At 40.1% G+C, this 22,039-nt stretch overlaps 1 protein-coding gene across 1 annotated transcript; it reads right to left on the bottom strand.

Moving 5' to 3' along the window:
* Positions 1–1,898: 1,898 nt before the first annotated feature.
* Positions 1,899–21,633, bottom strand: LOC124150323 (cytochrome P450 3A13-like). Its single transcript, XM_046522303.2, has 14 exons — positions 21,452–21,633; positions 19,395–19,482; positions 17,439–17,491; positions 15,004–15,100; positions 14,364–14,480; positions 13,432–13,520; positions 10,600–10,751; positions 10,097–10,233; positions 9,622–9,730; positions 8,383–8,540; positions 7,870–7,958; positions 6,648–6,785; positions 5,393–5,543; positions 1,899–2,219 (listed from the first exon to the last, which is right to left on the bottom strand). The coding sequence occupies exons 1-14, from the start codon at positions 21,523–21,525 to the stop codon at positions 2,142–2,144; spliced, it is 1,530 nt and encodes a 509-aa protein (XP_046378259.2). The 5' UTR covers positions 21,526–21,633; the 3' UTR covers positions 1,899–2,141.
* Between the last annotated feature and the right edge of the window lie 406 nt (positions 21,634–22,039).

Here is a 22,039-nt window from a genome sequence, read left to right as displayed (position 1 = left end):
GGCCATGTCCTAGAAGTACGTTTCAAACGTCTCACAAATGTAACGTTTTGTGAGCTGAGCTAAATATAAATATTAAAGTTAATTGATGAAATTTAAAGGTACAGGATGAGACACCACTCGCCTCATGATTATTACATTGTTATATTTCCGAGACTCCTGAAGATCCAGGGTAGAAAAAGTTTTCGGCAAGCCATAGGAGAGTATGCTTGTCGTAAGAAGCGACTAACGGGATTGGGTGGTCAGGCTCGCTGACTTGGTTGATACATGTATCCTAATTGCGTGGATCGATGCTCATGATGTCGATCACTGGATTGCCAATTATTTACAGACTGCCGTCATATGGCTGTAATATTGCTGCGTTAAAGAACAAACAAAACAAAAAATTCAAAAGTTAAACAAGGACAAGTGAGGCCGAGGAAACATTTATATTACTCATTCTTGTACAATTGTGGAACCCAATTATTTCCGTGCTTTGTCACAGTAACACTGAGAGAGAAACAGACTCACCCCTGGGAGTCCAGTCCCCACTACATAAAGAATGTCACGAAGGCTGACTTCAACGTTAATTGGCTGTTATAATGTGTGTGGTTTGCCTGGCACTGACTAAAATTGTGGTGGGACCGCAGCGTAAAACATTCATTCACTTGAATCACACTAGCCGCTCGTGTATTCCCTTGTCACAATCAGCAGTTAAGAGTTGTTTCATTGCAAAGGTTTGATTTTTGTTGTTCAACGCTGCATTCAGCAATATTCCAGTTATATAACGGCGGCATGTTAGTAACTTACTCTGGACCAGACAATCCAGTGATTGATATTGTCATATTGTCAGCAAACGACCCATGTCGTCATGGTTCAATGACACCGAGACTGACCACCGATTCATGTTGTCGGCTCTTACGACCAGCATAGGTAAGTGAGGACACAGTCTGACCCTGAATCTCCTCAGGGTAATCTAGCAATGATATGGGGCATCGTCCGCCATCTTTGTCATTATCCACGGCTTCTTCTCTAGAACTACCGAATGTATTGTGTGCAATCGTTTGTACGTATGGCAGTGTACTCTGATCACAATGATTGTAACCGTGTTACATTGTTTCTGTTGGGATTTGGTAGACGTCATTGCATTGTGTTTTGCACAGTGATCAGTAGTCAGGAAATTACTATATTTCGAAGCTAGTGTTGTGTGTAAACTTATACCGCGGACGGTGATAGTATGTCATCGAAACTTGTGGAATGTTCCAGTGCCGCCGCTAGACTGGTAAGGGCACTGTGTAGAAATATCCAGTAGCTGGTTAGGTTGAAAATATAGCGGGACAAGAGCGTGTTCAGGTATCTCTCACACTTTTCATGACATGAAGACCATCTTTCGTGTGTGGATCACTCATCACCCATGAATCCCTCCCTAGGCCCGGAAGCTTCACCGCTTTGGAAGCTAGGTATATATTATTATCACTGACCTTTGCTATCACCAATATATTTTTATATTTGACACTGACCCCTGCCATCATATTCTATACTGTCATTGAATATCGTACTACCACTTTATTGTGTACTGCCATTGTAATTGCTGTGCAGTAATTTGTATTGATTTCTAAACCTAGTGAATTTTGTAAAGTATTGTTGATTGTATACTATTTGTTGGTTGTTTGTAGGTTTCACACTAAGTACGTTCACGTACAGATTTCTGGATTAACATACTGTTTCAATATGGAAATCGACCCGTAACAGTTCTGCTCAGAAATATTTCAAAGATAACTGTTTTAAGAGAAAGTATATATTAAATAACGTAAGGAAATTCAGAGAAATAAACATAATTGAAAAATGTTCAAGAGGCATTGATATTAATTAGTAGGTACGACATATCTAGCAAACAATACACTGACACATGAGTATGCACACATTAAATTTTATTAGACGTTACATATTTTCAAATAAGAAAAATAACTGCCATTATAAAATCGGGATGGTTTCATTGAAGATTTGGGGCGGTCGTGTAGCCTTGTCGTTAAAACGTTCGCTCGTCACGCGATTCCCGACATTGGTACAATGTGTGAGGCCCATTTCTGGTGTCCCCCGCCGTGATATTGCTGGAATATTGCTAAAGAACGGCGTAGAATCATACTCACTCACTCGTTGAAGATTTAGCATCTTGAAGATAATTTCAATGTTATGTCCTTCTCTGATCGAAGAAAGTTGGTTTCCTTAAACGTCAAAACCTCCTGAAAAAACGCAAAGGCATATATACAGTATGGGCTATACAATAGATTATGAAAGAATGACGGTAATAAGTGTATTATGCTGAAGAAATTAGTCACCACTTAATGGCGATGTTATGAATATGTCATGAGGAAATATGAGGGAGTTTTTTTAACAGTATTCCAGTTTTATCTCGGAATGAATATGATGTCATGAAAGATTGTCGTGAATATGGTGTCATGAAGGGGCGTGGTGAATATGATGTCATGAAGGAGAGTCGTGAATATGGTGTCATGAAGGAGTGTCGTGAATATGAAGTCATGAAGGAGTGTCGTGAATATGATGTCATGAAGGAGTGTCGTGAATATGATGTCATGAAAGATTGTCATGAATATGATGTCATTAAGAAGTGTCTTGAATATGGTGTCATTAAGAAGTGTCGTGAATATGTTGTCATGAAGGAGTGTCGTGAATATGAAGTCATGAAGGAGCGTCGTGAATATGATGTCATGAAGGAGTGTCGTGAATATGATGTCATGAAAGATTGTCATGAATATGATGTCATTAAGAAGTGTCGTGAATATGGTGTCATTAAGAAGAGTCGTGAATATGGTGTCATGGAGCGTCGTGAATATGCTGTCATGAAGGAGCGTCGTGAATATGAAGTCATAAAGGAGCGTCGTGAATATGAAGTCATGAAGGAGTGTCGTGAATATGATGTCATGAAGGAGTGTCGTGAATATGATGTCATGAAGGGGCTTGGATGAATATGGTGTCATGGAGCGTCGTGAATATGCTGTCATGAAGGAGAGTCGTGAATATGAAGTCATGAAGGGGCTTGGATGAATATGGTGTCATGGAGCGTCGTGAATATGATGTCATGAAGGAGAGTCGTGAATATGATGTCATGAAGGGGCTTGGATGAATATGGTGTCATGAAGGGGCTTGGATGAATATGATGTCATGAAGGGGCTTGGATGAATATGGTGTCATGGAGTGTCGTGAATATGGTGTCATGAAGGGGCGTGGTGAATATGATGTCATGAAGGAGCGTCGTGAATATGAAATCATGAAGGAGCGTCGTGAATATAAAGTCATGAAGGAGAGTCGTGAATATGGTGTCATGAAGGGGCGTGGTGAATATGGTGTCATGGAGTGTCGTGAATATGATGTCATGAAGGGGCGTGGTGAATATGATGTCATGAAGGAGTGTCATGTATATGATGTCACAACGGGGCATCGTGAATATGGTGTCATGAAGGGGCGTGGTGAATATGGTGTCATGGAGCGTCGTGAATATGATGTCATGAAGGAGAGTCGTGAATATGATGTCATGAAGGACCGTCATGTATATGATGTCACAGCGGGGCATCGTGAATATGGTGTCGTGAAGGGGCGTGGTGAATATGGTGTCATGAAGGGGCGTGGTGAATATGGTGTCATGAAGGGGCGTGATGAATATGGTCTCATGAAGGGGCGTGGTGAATATGGTGTCATGAAGGAGCGTGGTGAATATGGTGTCATGAAGGGGCGTGGTGAATATGGTGTCATGGAGTGTCGTGAATATGATGTCATGAAGGAGAGTCGTGAATATGATGTCATGAAGGACCGTCATGTATATGATGTCACAGCGGGGCATCGTGAATATGGTGTCGTGAAGGGGCGTGGTGAATATGGTGTCATGAAGGGGCGTGGTGAATATGGTGTCATGAAGGGGCGTGATGAATATGGTCTCATGAAGGGGCGTGGTGAATATGGTGTCATGAAGGAGCGTGGTGAATATGGTGTCATGAAGGGGCGTGGTGAATATGGTGTCATGAAGGGGCGTGGTGAATATGGTGTCATGAAGGGGCGTGGTGAATATGGTGTCATAGAGTGTCGTGAATATAGTCATGAAGGAGAGTCGTGAATATGGTGTTATGAGGGCATATCATGAAAAGGTCAAGAGATGAATTTGATGCCATCATGACCACCACAACACCCGTTTCTACGTGTTCTACCTTTCTGACTTGTTTTATGGAGACAAGTCAAGGCAGTGGTCTTCAACCGAGGTATTTACCGTTCAAAATATTCTTATATGTTTCGTAACATTGGAATATATTCACTCTATCGTTCAAACATTTTGCATTATTCTAGTCTGAGTATGTGGGTGATAGAATGACATGAGATAAACCACAGTTCGAGTTGCCCAGTAAACACAACACCATACCCGCAGATATCCTGAAAATCCAAGTATGCATAGCTGAGATTTATACAGATATGTCGATGTATTCGTGGGAAGTTAGAATTTCTTACAGAACATATTGTCCCAGACGAAATAGTTTATTAATGTTTCTCATTCGTGATTGAAATCCTGAGAAGACTGTCGTGAGTAAATGTTATGAAATTAGGGTAGGCTGATGTTAAAATGTTCATACAAAATGCAAGGGATATCATTGAAGGACGCTAAATCGATATTATCAATGTTCATAACAGCCTGTTGAAAGTTATGTGTGCCACCCCAGGCAGTGGATTATAAGAACGAGTATGATGTTAAAGCGGGCACTCAACAATCAATTGTTGAAATCACAATCAGGAACAGAAACATACAACAGGATTGTAGAGAAAGGATGTGTGCAGGTAGGAGTTTCGCTTCCCAATACCTTCTTGACAGATACGTACACGTCACTTGAAATGGGAACCAGATAAACCTAATGTTCCAAAAGCATCAGTATGTGTTGGAAGTGTCAAAGGATTTTGAAGTCTATCCTGACCTTCAGTTCATCGAGATACGAGAATGAATGTCGCTAATGTTTTGACCGGTTATTCCCTGAGCTGACAATGAAGAGTGAGTGAGTGAGTTGGGTTTAACGCCGCTTTTAACAGTATTCCAGTTATATCACGGCGTGTCAGCTTAATGCGGGAGGTAAGCCCGAAGTGATGCAGGTCTCAGACGTTTACCACTTCGGTGAAACCCACGAGCACGGGTATGGTGCTGACAAACCTAGAAACATAATCGGGGCGAACCGGGATTCGAACCCACAATCATAGGTTTCTGGCGTGCCCAAGGGACGCAACTCTGCACAGCGAATCGCGGCGCCTTAGACGACTGGGCCACCCGTGCCCCCGACAATGAAGACGACGAAATGGAATGATTTGGTGATTGGAATTGTGGTTGTGGTGAACATGACGACACATGTTACAGAATGAATCGTACCGGCGTGTCTGGCGTACGTTCAAACTTCACAGTTCTCAGAACATGAACCAGGGCTATTTTAGCCTTCACCAGAGCAAGCCGCATGCCAATACATTTCCTCGGACCATATCCGAAAGCAAGGAAGGAAAGCGGGTTGGACTTTTCATCATGTCTGAAAATTAAATAACGAGAAATAACCTTTGAGATCATTGATAACATCAGTCAAATATCCTATTTCAGTCTTACAGGTACAACTTCGAGATAAATGTACATAATTCTAAAGTTAAGTCGAAGTTGGGACCGAGTCAAAATGCGGGCAATGTTTTTTTGTATTATATGGTGAGGCGGTCGGGACGGGAGAATAGGTTCGATATATTGATACATTCGAGATAACGGGGTTCGAGATAACGATGTTCGGCTGTATATATGACACAAACCTTTGACAAAACTATATAACCTTGACAAAACATTAATTCAAAATGTTGAGGCAACTCTTTATGATAACTTACTGTAAATTTGCAATCGTTATCGTGCCGCAGACTGGATGGAAACAAAGCATTATGAAGGTATTTTTGGATGATTTGTTTGTATAATGATGGATGTTCGAGTACGTGGCCAACGTGTCTGAGTCATCTTCCTAAACCACTTGCCAATATCAAAGTCTTTTCACCCTTTTCAAGCAAACTTTTCGTGGCTCGATCACGGCGTGTTGAGCCCGAGCTGTGCCCATTGAGCAGAAAACGATATATCCACAGTAAATATACTCAATACTGCTGGATTTCGCTTGTTGCAATAACATAGGCACACGGACTACACAGTATCTTCTAACACAGAATGTCGTGGTAACATGTAACGCTCAGAATGGGTCGTCTAAAACGACCACTGCATCTTAGTCACTGCGATAAGCGTTCAGTCGTCGAGTTAAAATACAATGAAGTTTTAACTCAAATATGTAAAGTCACTATATGTAATGTCACACGTGATGGCTGTTGCCGTCGCAGCGGCCATGTTTTCGGAACCAGGATGTTGATTTATTTAAAACGGTCTCTGATTGGACTATCGATATGTGCGATACTCTCCTTCCGATCGTGTATCGTGTGCTTAGTTGGCTTGAAAAGTCAAAGGTGAAAACTAGACTTTGATATAGGCCACTGGACAGTCTTGCCTCGGGACGATGAGCCAGAGTCTGCCCATGTCCCATTGCCACGATGTGTGAGAGTTCGTTTGGTTTCCATAACAATATCATACATTAGAGACGTCTGGTGGATAGCATTACCTTTCTGGTTTGAAGGACTCTGGATCCTTGAAGAGCTGGGGGTCTCTTTGCAGAGCGAACACGGGGATAAAGACTGTTTGACCCTTTGGGATTGTCAACCCCTTGATCTGAATAGTTTCAGACGCTCTGCGATGTAACCTTAAAACATAGTCATAATAAACTGATGTAAATGGAACAGTGATGTTTAAAAAGGCAACTCACACGTCCTGTGCTCTAGCTATTTCCATCGGGTAGAAAATGTTTAATTCAGGCATTCTCTGTGGCGTTAAAGATCAGTTTCACAAACGACGGCTCCTCACGCTGTGATTTGGTCGTCGTACATTGCTAGATACAGAATCAAATAAATATCACAACTTCCTAAGCAAAAGACAAAGGTTAAAATATAGTGGCTTCTCAAATTTCATGGCACGATGGATTTGACTCTGGTAATACTCTGTCACACCCAGTGTCTATCAATCCGAATCATATCTTATCCCCCAATGGTACTGGTAAGGGCAGTTTTAAGAGTTGTTAATGATTTCACTTCCTTATATAGAACATATTTTTATTATTTTACTATAGCATTTATCTGTGAAATAACCCTGACATCAAAACATGCATGTCATACCCCAATGACATAATAAATAACCGGAAACGGCACTTTTTCATTGGTACACATGAACTGGTCTTGATACAGACAAGGTAACAGCAGGGTAGGGCAGGACATACATACCCTTTTCCTGAACACCTGCTGGCATCACTGATTCATTCATATCATGTTCTCCACCACTTTTCTTTTTACGCGCAAAGAAACTGTTTCGTCGGATAATCGAGACTGGTTATTCTCTGGCATTGACGTTTAATAGTTTTATTTCATATATATATATATATTATTTGAGTACTAATTTACAAGGACAATGTGAACAAGTCCTTGGTAGTTGCATACAACTTAAATAAAGTAATCCGTATATTTTGAGAATGTGTTACCAAGAATGTATCATATATCCGATGTGAGATGCCATTAATGTCAATGATCTTGGAAATGGCACTGGTTGTATTATTTCACGTGACTCTATAGTCAACACCGGTGAGTGAGTGAGTTGGTGTTTATCAATATTACAACTGACAGCTACAATCCAACTATGAGCAAACCCACAAGCGTGTCAACCTTCCCTCATTCAGCGTCAGGGACTCTGGAAGGCATCGGATGAGGCCACAGCCTTATGTTACGATTGTTACTTACGTAATGACTGGTGGGTAGAGCCTGAGCGTCTCCGTGAGGATATTGTCCAGATACTTCAGTTTCTGTATGTTGTCGTAATTAGGTTCCTCCTGGAGAAAGAGAAAGAGACTGTTGTCTCAGACTGACTGACTCGATTAAGCTGATTCAAGCAGAATCGCATTTAACACTCGGCAAACTGTTGATGATTACGTTCACCTATTGATTTGCTTCGGAAAGGTTTAATAACCATGTCTAATTTCCCAAATACCTTATTATTGATGATAATGCATTAAGTATGAAAAGTTGTCAAAAACATCATTTACTGAAGCCTTGAGTTTAAACTTTAATGTTTAATAAATTGTTTACAAATGATTCATAAACACATGCTTATGAAAAAGTCGGAATCGTTCAGTAAAAATCGTTTAGTCGAGATTTCATATGATAATGCTTTTATTTGAGAGTATTTCCCAGCCCCCTACTGTCTTCATTATGTCAAGAGAGATGATAAGTTCTTGTAATGAGACTCCTACTGACATTTCCAAGCATTTCTGTGATTTCATTGTATGCTTTCTCTTGGACATCCGGGTTCACGGCAAGGCTGTAGGACGCAAAGGTCAGTGTTGAAGCCGTTGCTTCGTATCCAGCAGAAAAAAAAACTATGCTTTGGCCAACTATTTCATCTGTCGATAGACCTGTAAATGAAAAAAATAGTGTCATCCTTGTACTGCAGAGTAGCCGTATCAAATAGTGTTATCAAGGTCAATTACGGGTTAGATTGCACCAACCAGCTGTATGCATGAACTATATCATATACACTGTCAATCTTATATCAAATATTACATTTTGATATCTGCCATATCCACTAAAACAGTGCTCCGTTTATTTGAGCAGTCCTACTTTTTCTATCGGCTGATGTACACCGGTGGTTTCCGGTCTATGTTTCTGGGTAATACACGCTTGGGAACAACACGTGTGTTGTGTTGTATGTGGAGTGTTGAGGTGAGGGCGAATGACTGCGCATAAGTATGCAGCACTACGCTGGAAGTACAACAATATCCATATAATCAGTGACAGCCGTATCACTTACATGAAGTAGTATGTGAGAGTCACAAGTGTCGTGGATCCGAAAATTGCATATACGCCCTGATTATCATCCTTGATTTGTCACACCGTGATCGTTGGTTTTACCATCTTCCCGAGGCAAGGGCGTTAACTGACTTTAAAAGTCTAGTTTCCACCCTTGCCACCAGTGGCTATTACGAGTTATGTCCCTTCTATGTCCCTCCTATTGACCAATAAGATTCCACCTCTCATATCACTTGCATTGCTTCAAACATAATGGCGGCGCCCAGTCATGACGACCTGATCGATAGTCAAGATCTATATTGTCTTACCTCGCGAAGCGCATCAAATCATTTGAGCACCTTGATTAAAAACACGAGAAGATTTGCAAAATATCTGTCGACGCCCAGTTGGCGGTACAAATCCTGTTGTCGAAATCCACGTTGTTTACAAACCGGCTGTCTAGTACGTTACTTGATTTTGATTGAACTATGCATAGACTCGTCAGTCCAGCCCCAAATCCGGAATTCCAGCCTAGTTCAGTAATGATTGGAAACTGGACTTTTATAGTCAGTTAACGCCCTTGCCTCGGGAAGATGTGGTTTGACAAACACTGTAAACGTCTAAAATCTTTAAAGTTTAGAGCTCTCTGTCTGTATACAATTGCTACAAATCAATCACTCGCTCACTCATGACGATGTCTGTACTCACGTCTGACTGCATCGCTCTCTGAGATCTGTCCCTTGGCTGCGTGGGCAATGTCATCTGAATCTGCCTCTATCTCAGCGTCCACCAAGAGTTGCAGGAAGTCGATTCTCTGCTATAAATACGGGATGTTTTCTTGTTGAAGTCTTTGAAAATCAGCCTTGGCCTCAAAGCGTCAAAGTTAAAGTGTTAAAAAATAAAGATTACAAAAATAAAATAATAAAATAAAAGCAGTTGCAGGAAGTCGGTTCTCTGCTATTAATGCAACATGTCTTCTTTCATAATTCTTTAAATAATCAGCCTTAAGGAAAGCTGAGTTATTTTTGTCCTTTAAGCATCGTACCGAATATGCCTCAGTAATATGAACATACATACTGGGTGCCTAACAGTAGATCAACACCAGCTTTGATAGTCAAATGTTATCAAGAATATCCCCAAACAGGAGTTAGGATTGTGACCATAACACTATCAACCACCTAACCTTTTGTTTTTCCCTTTTCTTGTTTTGTCGCTGTTTGATCATTTCCGTGACATTTCTTTGAAAAAAGCTCATGACACGTTGTGGATACATTCCAAACCCTCGCTTCCTTAAGGCCCGCGCAAGTCTCGGCATCACACCTGAAGCAGCCGTGGAGAGAAAGTACACCCATTCGTACATACATGTGTGAAAACTGACAATTGTCCTTTGATCAAATTCACAAACTCTTTCTAAGTGCAGCACAGGAATAATATCAGCTCCAATATTGAAGACATTGAAGACAAAAAGACTTGTGTACTGTAATATAGATGCATATCCTATTTGGAGTTCGTGCTTATGGTAGACATTTGTATCTTCTCACTCCTCGTTGTGACCTTGAGTAACGAAACGTTTTTGATAAATGATGTTGCTGGGTGTTTAATGTGTGCTACATGTTTCTTGTATCCAAACTATATCGATCATGGTTCCGTATTCACAAACATAATATAAGATAAGGCCAACGGTACCTGCTATTATTGGTAATACTCTTCTCATATTTGTATGTTGAAAGATTTCTTTAGCATTTGCGACAAAAGGGTTGTCGAAGTCGTTTTGGGAATCAATCTTTATACCAAAGGCAGTTCGTGAAATGACATCAATGGTGTAAGCCGAAAAGTATCTGAAAGAGATATGTTAGATACATTCGAGACAATAATTAGTTACTCAACTCATAGTAAAACATTTCCGTCGTTTTCTGTGACACATATTAGTGTTAACCAGAGAAGACATATTCTGGTGAATGAGCGAATGAGTATTATTTACGTCACAGTCGTCATCAATCCAGCTTTATCATAACGGCCTGGTAACAATCGAGTTTGGACGTTGCACATCAGTGCTTGCTGACTTAAGCAACGACCCACGTCTCCAGGGTGTGCAGATCAGTGCTTGCTGACTTAAGCAACGACCCACGTCTCCAGGGTGTGCACATCAGTGCTTGCTGACTTAAGCAACGACCCACGTCTCCAGGGTGTGCACATCAGTGCTTGCTGACTTTAGCAACGACCCACGTCTCCAGGGTGTGCACATCAGTGCTTGCTGACTTAAGCAACGACCCACGTCTCCAGGGTGTGCACATCAGTGCTTGCTGACTTTAGCAACGACCCACGTCTCCAGGGTGTGCACATCAGTGCTTGCTGACTTAAGCAACGACCCACGTCTCCAGGGTTTGAAAAACAATAACATAGACATGTTTACCCTTTCTTTTGTATATAGTATATATGGAATAGATACTTCCCTTTCTTTTTTCTTTCTTTTCTTCAAAGTCTTTTGAATGGATACAGTTAAAAAATAATAAGAATAGTAAGGCTATTCGCCTGTTGCCCATGCTGTGTACATGGGGTGCCATTTTGTTGCTGGTGCAACATGTCGAGGCACCCAATTCATACTTTTTAACGTAACCACGTGCTGTCCGTGTTTTAACATTCTGCCATGACTTGCCTGTAAGAATATGAAATAACAAACTGCCATTAAATGGTCTTAAATATCTACGGTGATTTCTTCGTCTTCTTTTCATGGTCCCGCGAGCCGGATCTTGTAAGTATTTTTCCTAATTATGAAATTTGACAGTGATAACAATGATATACCAGGTAAAACACAGTCGCACTCGCAAGGCGGACGCCTTGTATGGTTTTCGTCCTGGCGCAGACGACCACCTGGCTATTTGTCAGATTATGTAGTTGGCATGAACTTGATGAAATAATGACCAGAGGATCAAAAGTAAGCATAGGAAGTGCACGTTCTACTAGGTCGTCTGTCTTGTCTAGACAAAGTGATTCGCAAACTGCTGCAGTTGAGAAGGTAAAACGAAAACATGAACCTGATGAACTTAAGAAGCAGTTGGAGTAAGATAGAGAGAGAGATGTTCACATTCAGCACACGGAGGATGAAGCTTCTGAAACTAGTCATGAACTAGACAGTATGGTGAGGAGTATCAAGAATAGGAAGGAAAGTAGAAAGTCACAGGTTGCTGAAGAAAGAAGCTGAGGATAGATATAAGAAGCAGCGTTAATTTCATCATTGATTGACACTGGTCACCGGATAAAGGAGCCAGGTGTTAGTGAGGCATCATATTCCTGAGAAAGTCACACTGAGGTAACATACCCAAGGGAATAACTGACCAGTGTGAACCAACCACTGATAGACGTATCAAGCCTGATATTTAATATTCTAATGTAAGGCCATAACCACTCCTTCAATCCAAGTGCTGATGTGTTTGCAACTGGACAGAATAAGGATTCCCATGTGAATCCATCACCTGCTATTGTGCCTCAGCCTATTCATGCTTCAGATATTCCCAGTGTTGATTTGCCCATGAATGCAATGCTGATTTCATCTCTGTATGGTATTCCTGAACCTACTCTACCAGTGTTCAAAAGTGGTACGGAACGAGACTTTATCTTCCTGAAGATGGCACTTGATGTTCATCCCCGCCTGACTTAATCTTACAAGTATCAACTATTATTGGATAAACTTGGTAATAAACCAAGACAGCTTGTCGGGGCATTCATGTTTCACCCTACTCCTTATACAGGAGATGTGTAGGTGTTGCAACGCACAAATGGTAGTGCATGCCAACTGATTCAGAGTGAGATAACAGTCCACCAATTAGGGTTTGGAGATTATGATGCCTTTGAGAACTTTGCCGTGCGTATGCAGTCGTTAGTTGGGATGTTTAAATCCACGCAGAGTGGAGCTGAACTGTATTGTGCTTCACATGTGTCAACTCTGATCACTAAGCTTCCACATGGGATGCGTGATAACTTTACAGAGTACTGTATCAAACAGGGATTGTATGATTCTGGTTCTAATGCAACATACAATTGGATCTGACCCACCTTGACCAGTGGTGCTAAAATCAGGGGCCAAGAGATTATCTCATCAAGGAGTGCATAAGAGTGACTCCAGCAAGTCTGATAGGCGAATGTCTCGATGTACAGTTCTCTCCAGCCAACAAAGTAAGAAAACAAGAATAACTATCGTCCATTGTACGATTCAGACTATATCATGATCATGTGTTTAGGAATCACTATCAAATAGTGATGTTACCAGGTATTCGCGACAAGGTGAGCGTAACGCACTCAGCAAGTGGCAGCCATCCCAAACAAGTCAAGTGTTTAACATTAGGAGGCAACAATATTTATTCTGTCATAGTCTTTCACGAAGGTATTCGATCGCCAGTGTAAAACTTTACAAAAATAATAAACATGTATATGTAGTACCGGGGAACAAAACAAAACAAATCACTTCAACCCATATGACCGAATTAACAGCAAAACTTGACACGATACCTCCATACTTACTTTTTCATATTCACTGCTTCGTTTTTCCCGACGACTTTTGAAAAGTTTTTGGAAAGAGTCATTGCGCAGTCGTTGATGGCAGCACCCATCTGAAAATAGAAGAGGTGACTCATTTGTGCAATGATTTTCGAATTAAGCTGATGGTCAATAAAAAATATCATAAGTCAGCGATATATCCGGATAAATGAACTGTACTTGCGGTTAGTCAGCACTCACAGAATTCTTCTTCGTGGTTTCATATTCTTAATATAATTTGATCTAAAACGCTTAAAAAATAAAACAAGATCGCATTACGTATCTTAGACATCTTATCATGGAAACACAATAATTTTGTCGGCACAAACTTACAATATTCAAACAAAATTACCTACAGATTACGTATACATTCTACAAACCCTGTTTCAGGAATGAGTGATAGTTAAACAGACCTAATGAAACAACAGTTCTTTCAATTTTCACTTTCGTAAAAAAGAAACTCAGTAACTTCAACTTTGAAACTGATGATCTTAAATAGAGGTTTCAAATGTTAAAACGTCATGCTACATTGCAAAGTGAATCCGCCAGTTAGTAGAATACAGAAGAAGAACTTAGAACTGAGTTGCTCTGATACGTATTGAACGAAACTGTAAACGTGGTATCGATTTCGTCAAGTCGAATGGTACATTTGTATTCAAATTGGGACGGAGAAAAAGGATACTTCTCAAAAAAAGGATACATATTCTGTGAAAATTTCTGTCATTAATAACAATTTAACAACTTTTCAAATTCAAGCACACACTACCGTCCATTTTACAATGACCACAGCTCGCTCATATTGATGGTATTTATTGCGTTGTGATATGTACTTTGATATCACAAGTATACCATCAACTGATATATTATGTACAGGTACCCAAAAGAGCAAACATCCAAAGACAAGGGGAACAAATCACCAGTCTCAGTTTGGCGCTGCTGAAGCTTGGGCTGATGATGCTTCTCACTCTCTTCCAGTGGGCACCGTCCAGGAAAAACACAGCCAAATTGAATGGGTAGGGTATGATTGTGATTTTCTGGAAAATTGAGTACATACTTTATATTATTTAGAACGTACTCCACGTGTAATAACTAGATGTATACCCCTGCGTTAGAACTGTCCGAGTTCATAAAAATCGTATGTGCACTCGTGCAAATATCACTTCACGCGCACCAGTATATTGTTTAAATCATCCGGGCGGCACTGTTGACGTCGTCCTAATCTTATTGTGACGTAAGGTCGTAATGACGTCACACTAGAAAAGACGTTATTCGACAATTGTGTTTTTTTAAGACGGCGATCGTGATAAGTGCATTTCTTCTAAAGTGAAGCTCAAAAGGTTTAAATTAATCAGTACTAATAATATCTATATCCGAGTCAGTTTTAAGACTGCCTGTTTACATTAGTTCAGTGATTATCGTTGCTTGCCATCAGAGCAATAGAAATGATTACACTGTCGACGAATTTTTCATTGCATGTTCTTTATGATAATAATATAAATGTCGTATGAAGATGGTATGTTTTCAGTGTCAAAATGCTTAAAAGTTGACATTGCTTACCATCCGGTTTCTGAATGTATTGAAACTTTTCACTAAGACCTCTTTCAGAATGTCCAGATCGGATATGACTAAGGCTGGGGTTTTCCCCATGAAGATCCTATTGCAACAAAACAACACATGGTATGATAACATGACAATTTTAACACAGGACTCTACTGACTAGTCGGTATTTTCATACAAATAATCTAATCATGAAAGCTGCAGTCGTATATTCCAACTTTATCGCATTTTAGAATAACATAAACAAATGAATTAGGGCCATTGGGCCACCGACAAATGTGATGCTGATGATGGAAATGAATAGATTTCTGTTTTTTTTCTACGGATGGCCCAGGGCTCTACAAGACGCCGTAATTCGGTGTGCAGAATTGCGTCCTTCTGGCGGACCTGAAATCTGTAATCATGAGCTCAAATCCCAGATTCGCCCTGATTATGATTCTAGGTTTGTCATTACCATCTATACCCGCGCTCTTGGCTTTCAACAAGGTGGTAAACGTCTAAAACCTGCATCACGTCGGGCTTTCCTCACACATTAAGCTGACAGCAATGATATGACGGGCATACTGTTCAAACCAAACACATTCACTATTGGCAATATGACCATCCAGTGCCCGTAAGATATGTATCTTAATTGAAGAATATCAGAACCATATAAACAGAAACAAAGTGAATGGGATTTTATGTTTCGCCAACATCCTATTCGAGGGTTTTGCTTCTAAAACCACTGATAATCATTATTAAACAACAGCCAACTGAGAGCATTAGTCACTGATGCCAATTCCGGCGCATACGATTATCATAGACATGGTGCTACCAGGTAAAGATACAATAATGGATGAACAACTTCTTTATTACATATAGGAACGAACAAGTTGATAACGGTGTAACCTAGTACACAAAAACTTCCCTCCTAATTGAAATAAGGAAGTTGTTCATCTGATTATCTTATCCTTACTTCGTACTCCAAATTCTAAATGCCTCTCAAAGAAGTTAAAGGTGCTATCATTACGTCCCAGAGCACCCTGAAGCCACGTGCATGTGCTAGATGTTCCTCTGTATATGCATCTTCTAGATGTTACTCTGCATGTGCATGATCTAGATGTTACTCTGTATATGCATGTTCTAGATGTTACTCTGTATATGCATGTTCTAGATGTTACTCTGTATATGCATGTTCTAGATGTTACTCTGTATATGCATGTTCTAGATGTTACTCTGTATATGCATGTTCTAGATGTTACTCTGTATATGCATGTTCTAGATGTTACTCTGTATATGCATGTTCTAGATGTTACTCTGTATATGCATGTTCTATATGTTACTCTGTATATGCATGTTCTAGATGTTACTCTGTATATGCATGTTCTATATGTTACTCTGTATATGCATGTTCTAGATGTTACTCTGTATATGCATGTTCTAGATGTTACTCTGTATATGCATGTTCTATATGTTACTCTGTATGTGCATGTTCTAGATGTTACTCTGTACATGCATGTTCTAGATGTTACTCTGTATATGTATGTTCTAGATGTTACTCTGTATATGCATGTTCTAGATGTTACTCTGTATATGTATGTTCTAGATGTTACTCTGTATATGCATGTTCTAGATGTTCCTCTGCATGTGCATGTTCTAGATGTTACTCTGCATGTGCATGTTCCTTTTGTTTCTCTGTATATGCATGTTCCTTTTGTTTCTCTGTATATGCATGTTCTAGATGTTACTCTGTATATGTATGTTCTAGTTGTTACTCTGTAGATGCATGGTCTAGATGTTACTCTGCATGTGCATGTTCCAGTTGTTTCTCTGTATATGCATGTTCTAGATGTTACTCTGTACATGCATGTTCTAGATGTTACTCTGTATATGCATGTTCTAGATGTTACTCTGCATATGTATGTTCTAGATGTTACTCTGTATATGCATGTTCTAGATGTTCCTCTGCATGTGCATGTTCTAGATGTTACTCTGCATGTGCATGTTCCTTTTGTTTCTCTGTATATGCATGTTCCTTTTGTTTCTCTGTATATGCATGTTCTAGATGTTACTCTGTATATGTATGTTCTAGTTGTTACTCTTAAATGCATGGTCTAGATGTTACTCTGCATGTGCATGTTCCAGTTGTTTCTCTGTAGATGCATGTTCTAGATGTTACTCTGTATATGCATGTTCTAGTTGTTTCTCTGTATATGCATGTTCTAGATGTTACTCTGTATATGCATGTTCTAGATGTTACTCTGTATATGCATGGTCTAGATGTTACTCTGTATATGCATGTTCCAGATGTTACTCTGTATATGCATGTTCTAGATGTTACTCTGTATATGCATGTTCTAGATGTTACTCTGTATATGCATGTTCTAGATGTTACTCTGTATATGCATGGTCTAGATGTTACTCTGTATATGTATGAGGTGATGAGATGAACCTACCCGAATACGCTTCCATACTGCTGTTTCCAGGAGTAGAACTTAGAGTAGAAAGTCTGAAGGAAAATAAACAATAGACTTATCATATTTTTCATTTCATTTGGTGAAAGCCTCAACTATCCTCTGTAAATTTAAATCTTTTGAGGGGACACGTTGTTCGTATTTACCAACAGTCAGAACGTTACCCGGTAGATGTTCTAAGGACGGTTTATACCTAAGTCAGATTTCATATGTTTATGAAGGGAACAGGACAAATTGTCAGGGTATGCTTTTGGTGAATTTCGGGAAACGTGCCATAAGTATTTTTATCATTTTGAAACTTTATTTTGGTTTCGTCAATTCTTCAAATGATAAATGAAAGAAATGACCATTATTTATAAAGTATATCGAAAATTGTATTTGTAATGTCTTCAGGTATTTTCAGTTGTTAGTATAATGTTAACCACTCGCGACTTGGTGAATCTGCATTCTGAATCATTCGATGTAAAGTCCAGCACAATTTGAAATTAGTCTGATCTGAAGTCTCAATTCTTGTTCGACCTGCCTCTCAGAAAATGATCTGACGGCGAAAGGTGGCAAATAATGACATGAGAAATGTCCCTCAAAGCTGTTGTCGTCTGCTCGGTTACCACCATTCAGTTATAAGCAGGATGAGGATGGCACAGGCTCACCGGCAAACTAAGGAGGCAAAGGACCGTCTAAGGTTTGGGGGACTCGTGTGACATGGGGACACGAAAATTGCTAGCTGCCTCGCTTGTTTAGGCGACAACCTTAGTGATTTCTACGTTTTAGTTGGCATCGTACAATGTAGAGATGATTTGTGACACTTTTATTCACAAGCATCTTTCTGAAGAAGAAAATGGTGCAAGAGACACTTGTGATCACGGGCAGTTGGCAATCGACTCAAATCAGCAGGTTTGATGTCAAGGAAGGTAATCAAGCATCCTTTACTGTCTTACGTCATCGCAAGGTGTTTGGCCAGACGTGTCTTGGACCCGAGGACATAGATGAAGATCCACTGCGGGGTTACCTGTCTGCAAGCTCGAGATGGTCAGCATGCAGGGGAATCTGACAGGTCAGGGCGTCAAATCCTGGATCCGATCATTGTACCACATTTTGATAACCACCCTCTGGCTACTAGACACGTCTACATGGGCGGCAACGCGAGACCACAACGTTCTCGAGAGGCAGCAGAGCTCCATCATTCTCGACGGGTAGCAGAGCTTCTCCAACAGAACACCATCCCTAGGCCCTACCAGTCCGGATCTCAACCCACTCAAAACACCTGGGACATGCAGGATGCGGAAGCTGAACCCAAACATTGCACCGAGAATGGTAAAACCTACACAAGAAACGCACCAGACTCACTGGAGCCATGAATAAGAGGGCGGAGGTGGCTGATCACGCTATTGAGAATCTCATAACAGGACATCATGCGGTGGCCATCACGGTCATGTATAGCAACAACGTACCAGCCACAACTGTGTGGCCCCCCTTGCAGCTCAACATTAGATCACACACCAAATGTGTCAATAATAAACACAATGAAATGTCCACCAATGCTATGAATACCTTTTTGTAAAATGTTAAGATTTGTGTCCTTATTTGTCTAACAAGAATTATTATTTCAGAAAAGAGCATATTTGCTGGTATCTATACCATATACGTAAGAGCCAACCCATAGGTTTCCAAACCTCATGGCCAAACTAGCAAGGGACGCTTAACATTTTCACACATAAACGCGAGGCATAAGGCACATTACATCAGAAGAGACGAGACCTACGTCTGCCCACCTGTGAACCTGAACTATTGACCATATGCTTGTTTTAACATTTTTTACGAAAATGCCATGCACAGACATTACTGAAAAAACTTTCATATCATTTCAGGAAATGGTCAGTTCTTACAAGACTCATGTTGTACATATCAAAATGTTTTAGTGACTCTATCTGAACCTACAAAGCCAATGCTGCATCCAATGAAAGGGTAGGATGTTGGTCCAGGGATGCCTAGCTTCTTGAAGTAATCATAGTTCGAGGTTCCATATCTGAAAAATAAATACCATTTATACGGTCACGCTGGTTATTCAGCTTCATAGCATTGTCCAGTTGCAAGACTTCTCTGAGACAGGTAGCTCAGGCGGTAAAACACAATCCTGGGCTGCAGTTTAAGAAAGCAGACAGCAGAAAGATGTATTACTTATACGTAGTAAAGGTACAAAAATGGACATCTTATTTAAGAACTGACCTTCACTTTGTGAGAGTTCATATTAAACTATAGTGAGTGAGGTCCAAACATTTTGAACGTCGGAGCTTGCGACAAGCGGTCAATTGTTGCAATGTTGTGTTTGAAGTGGCACGGTACATGTGCCTCTTACTGCAACATACGAACTAGCGACTTCCTGTATATGTTACAGTTAAAACGTATAAGCAGTTATTATGTACAATTCTTGCATTTTCAGGTATTGTGTGTAACAACTGATTCACTCAGTTTTTGGACATAACAACTGAAATTTTCAGGTATTTCAAATAATACCTGATAAATGTCAGGTACAGCCACTCTAAGATAAATGACACGGTCATTTGACATATCGCCCATAGTGTGGATTGATATCGCACAATCATTCAATTCAGGTATTATGTATGATACCTGAAATTTCAGTTATTTTGCACAATAACTGAGTGAATCAGGTATTACATATAACACCTGCAAATCGGCCAAATTAAAAAGCATGAATAGTGGTGTTAATGTGAATGATTTAAATATGGGTGTTATGTTATATGCTTATGATATTTCATTATTTGCTACCACGGAGAATGAACTGCAAAATATGTTTAAATATGTCAATGAATGGTGACAAAAGTGAAGACTTGCGGTTAATCCCACAAAACTAAGATTGTTCATTTTAGGCCAACCAACACAAATTGCTCTGGTGAAACTCTTTTGAAGAATAGTAACAACTATAAATATCTTGGTTTGTGGCTCAACGAACACGTGGACTTTAAGTTCACAATTAATGAACTGGCTAAATCGGCAAGTCGAGCTTTTGGTGCTTTTTTTGTACTAAATATTTTAATGCTGGTGATTTAATTATGCAATTTATACTAAATTGTGTGAATCTTTGGTTCAGCCTATTATCCAACATGGTGCTTCCATCTTGGGATTGTATGAACATTAAAAGTTACACACTGCAAAACAAAGCATGTAAATGTTTTCTTAGCCTAAGACGTAATGCCTCAGTGTTGCCGCTAGGGGAGACAAAATTATGTTGGAAATCATGTGCCACGAAGCAACGCATAGAAGTATTTCGTCTATTCTTCCGCCTTAACAGTATGGAAATTATAAAACTGCCCCGTATTATTCATGCTTGATCAAGTAAAATAGGGCGCCCATGGGAAAAGGAAGTTTACAAGCTTGCTGGAAACCTTAACGTCGCCGACGTGATCGATGACCAGTCGATGACACGTGGTCAGTTGACTCTCCAAAAGCAAAAAACATATTTCAATTGGATGAAACTGACTGGATTTTAGAGCTGAGGAATAATGTAAATAATGCTAATGGTAATAAACTAAGAACATATAGATTGCTAAAGAAGGATCAAGCACCTGAGCCCTGTGCCTTATCAAATATGGTCCATAGAAACACAAAAAAAGTATTTGACACTCTTACGCAGTGGCAGCCTTCCCGTTAACATTGAAACAATGAGTTACCCCTGACACGCGCAACTTTCTTTTTGGAGCTAAGGATAGTGACTTGTGTATACATGCAATCTCTCACGCTTCTTGTTGGTATGCGGTACGTGGCTATCCTCAAACCTAATACATGTAGATATACTTAGTTTCAAAAGAAACGTTCATCACTCCTACCAGCGTTAACTTCTGCCAGACAGTCATTTTGAACCCACTATAGGCCTGTGTCAGTACACACAGTGCATCAGCAGCACATCGCAGGTGCCGACGTCCATACTTTTGATTTGCGTTTCTTTTGGAATTGAGTATATATGTATTTCTACTTACAAATAGATCAACACAGCTGCCACCACGACCAGAAGCAGATACAACGGGACGTCCACCAGCCCCAAGATCTCCATGTTGATCTGACGACTAAAATGATGCACGTCCTTTCTCGTGCACAATAAGATTCGAAATAGAAGGCACGTCCACTTGCTCTGAAGACTGGGTGGCAATGGCAAGTGTTATTGTCCGTGAAGCAGACTGTCATAGGTCACAGATAGGGTTTTTAATAAGTTGTGTTGACATTGGTTTCAGTAGGGAGTCTAATTAATTAGTGTAGACATACCCCTCTATACACTTAATTGAATACTCAGTGGGCAGCCTACATGAATGTCGCGTCCCGTGATGTTGATCATTGTCCGCCCAGTCACTGGTACCTGGTTGATTACTTACAAAGCGGCATGATGCTGCTGTAAACATGCGAACATTGACTGCACTCAAATTACGAACTTTAACAGGGGGAAAGGATGATATGTTATGAGATAATATTACGTATCAGAAACTAGGTGAATAAACAAGCATTTCAAAATTAATTCTTCAAATAAGAATTCCAAGTGTGTCGGTTTTACACATTTGTTGTTTTGTAGAAAC

This window comes from Haliotis rufescens, unplaced genomic scaffold (assembly GCF_023055435.1).
Source record: "Haliotis rufescens isolate VD_foot unplaced genomic scaffold, xgHalRufe1.0.p SCAF_4, whole genome shotgun sequence".
Lineage (NCBI taxonomy): Eukaryota > Metazoa > Mollusca > Gastropoda > Lepetellida > Haliotidae > Haliotis > Haliotis rufescens.
Note: the sequence above shows the minus strand (reverse complement) of the source record. Positions and strands in the feature narration are given on the sequence as shown.

Coding starts and splice junctions, on each gene's coding strand:
- LOC124150323 (XM_046522303.2), bottom strand. CDS start 21,525: ATGGAGATCTTGGGGCTGGTGGACGTCCCGTTGTATCTGCTTCTGGTC. Junction 14,481..15,003: donor ATACATTCAGAAACCGGATG/GTAAGCAATGTC, acceptor TCAATTTTCCAG/AAAATCACAATCATACCCTA. Junction 6,786..7,869: donor CTCTACCCACCAGTCATTAC/GTAAGTAACAAT, acceptor CTATGTTTTAAG/GTTACATCGCAGAGCGTCTG.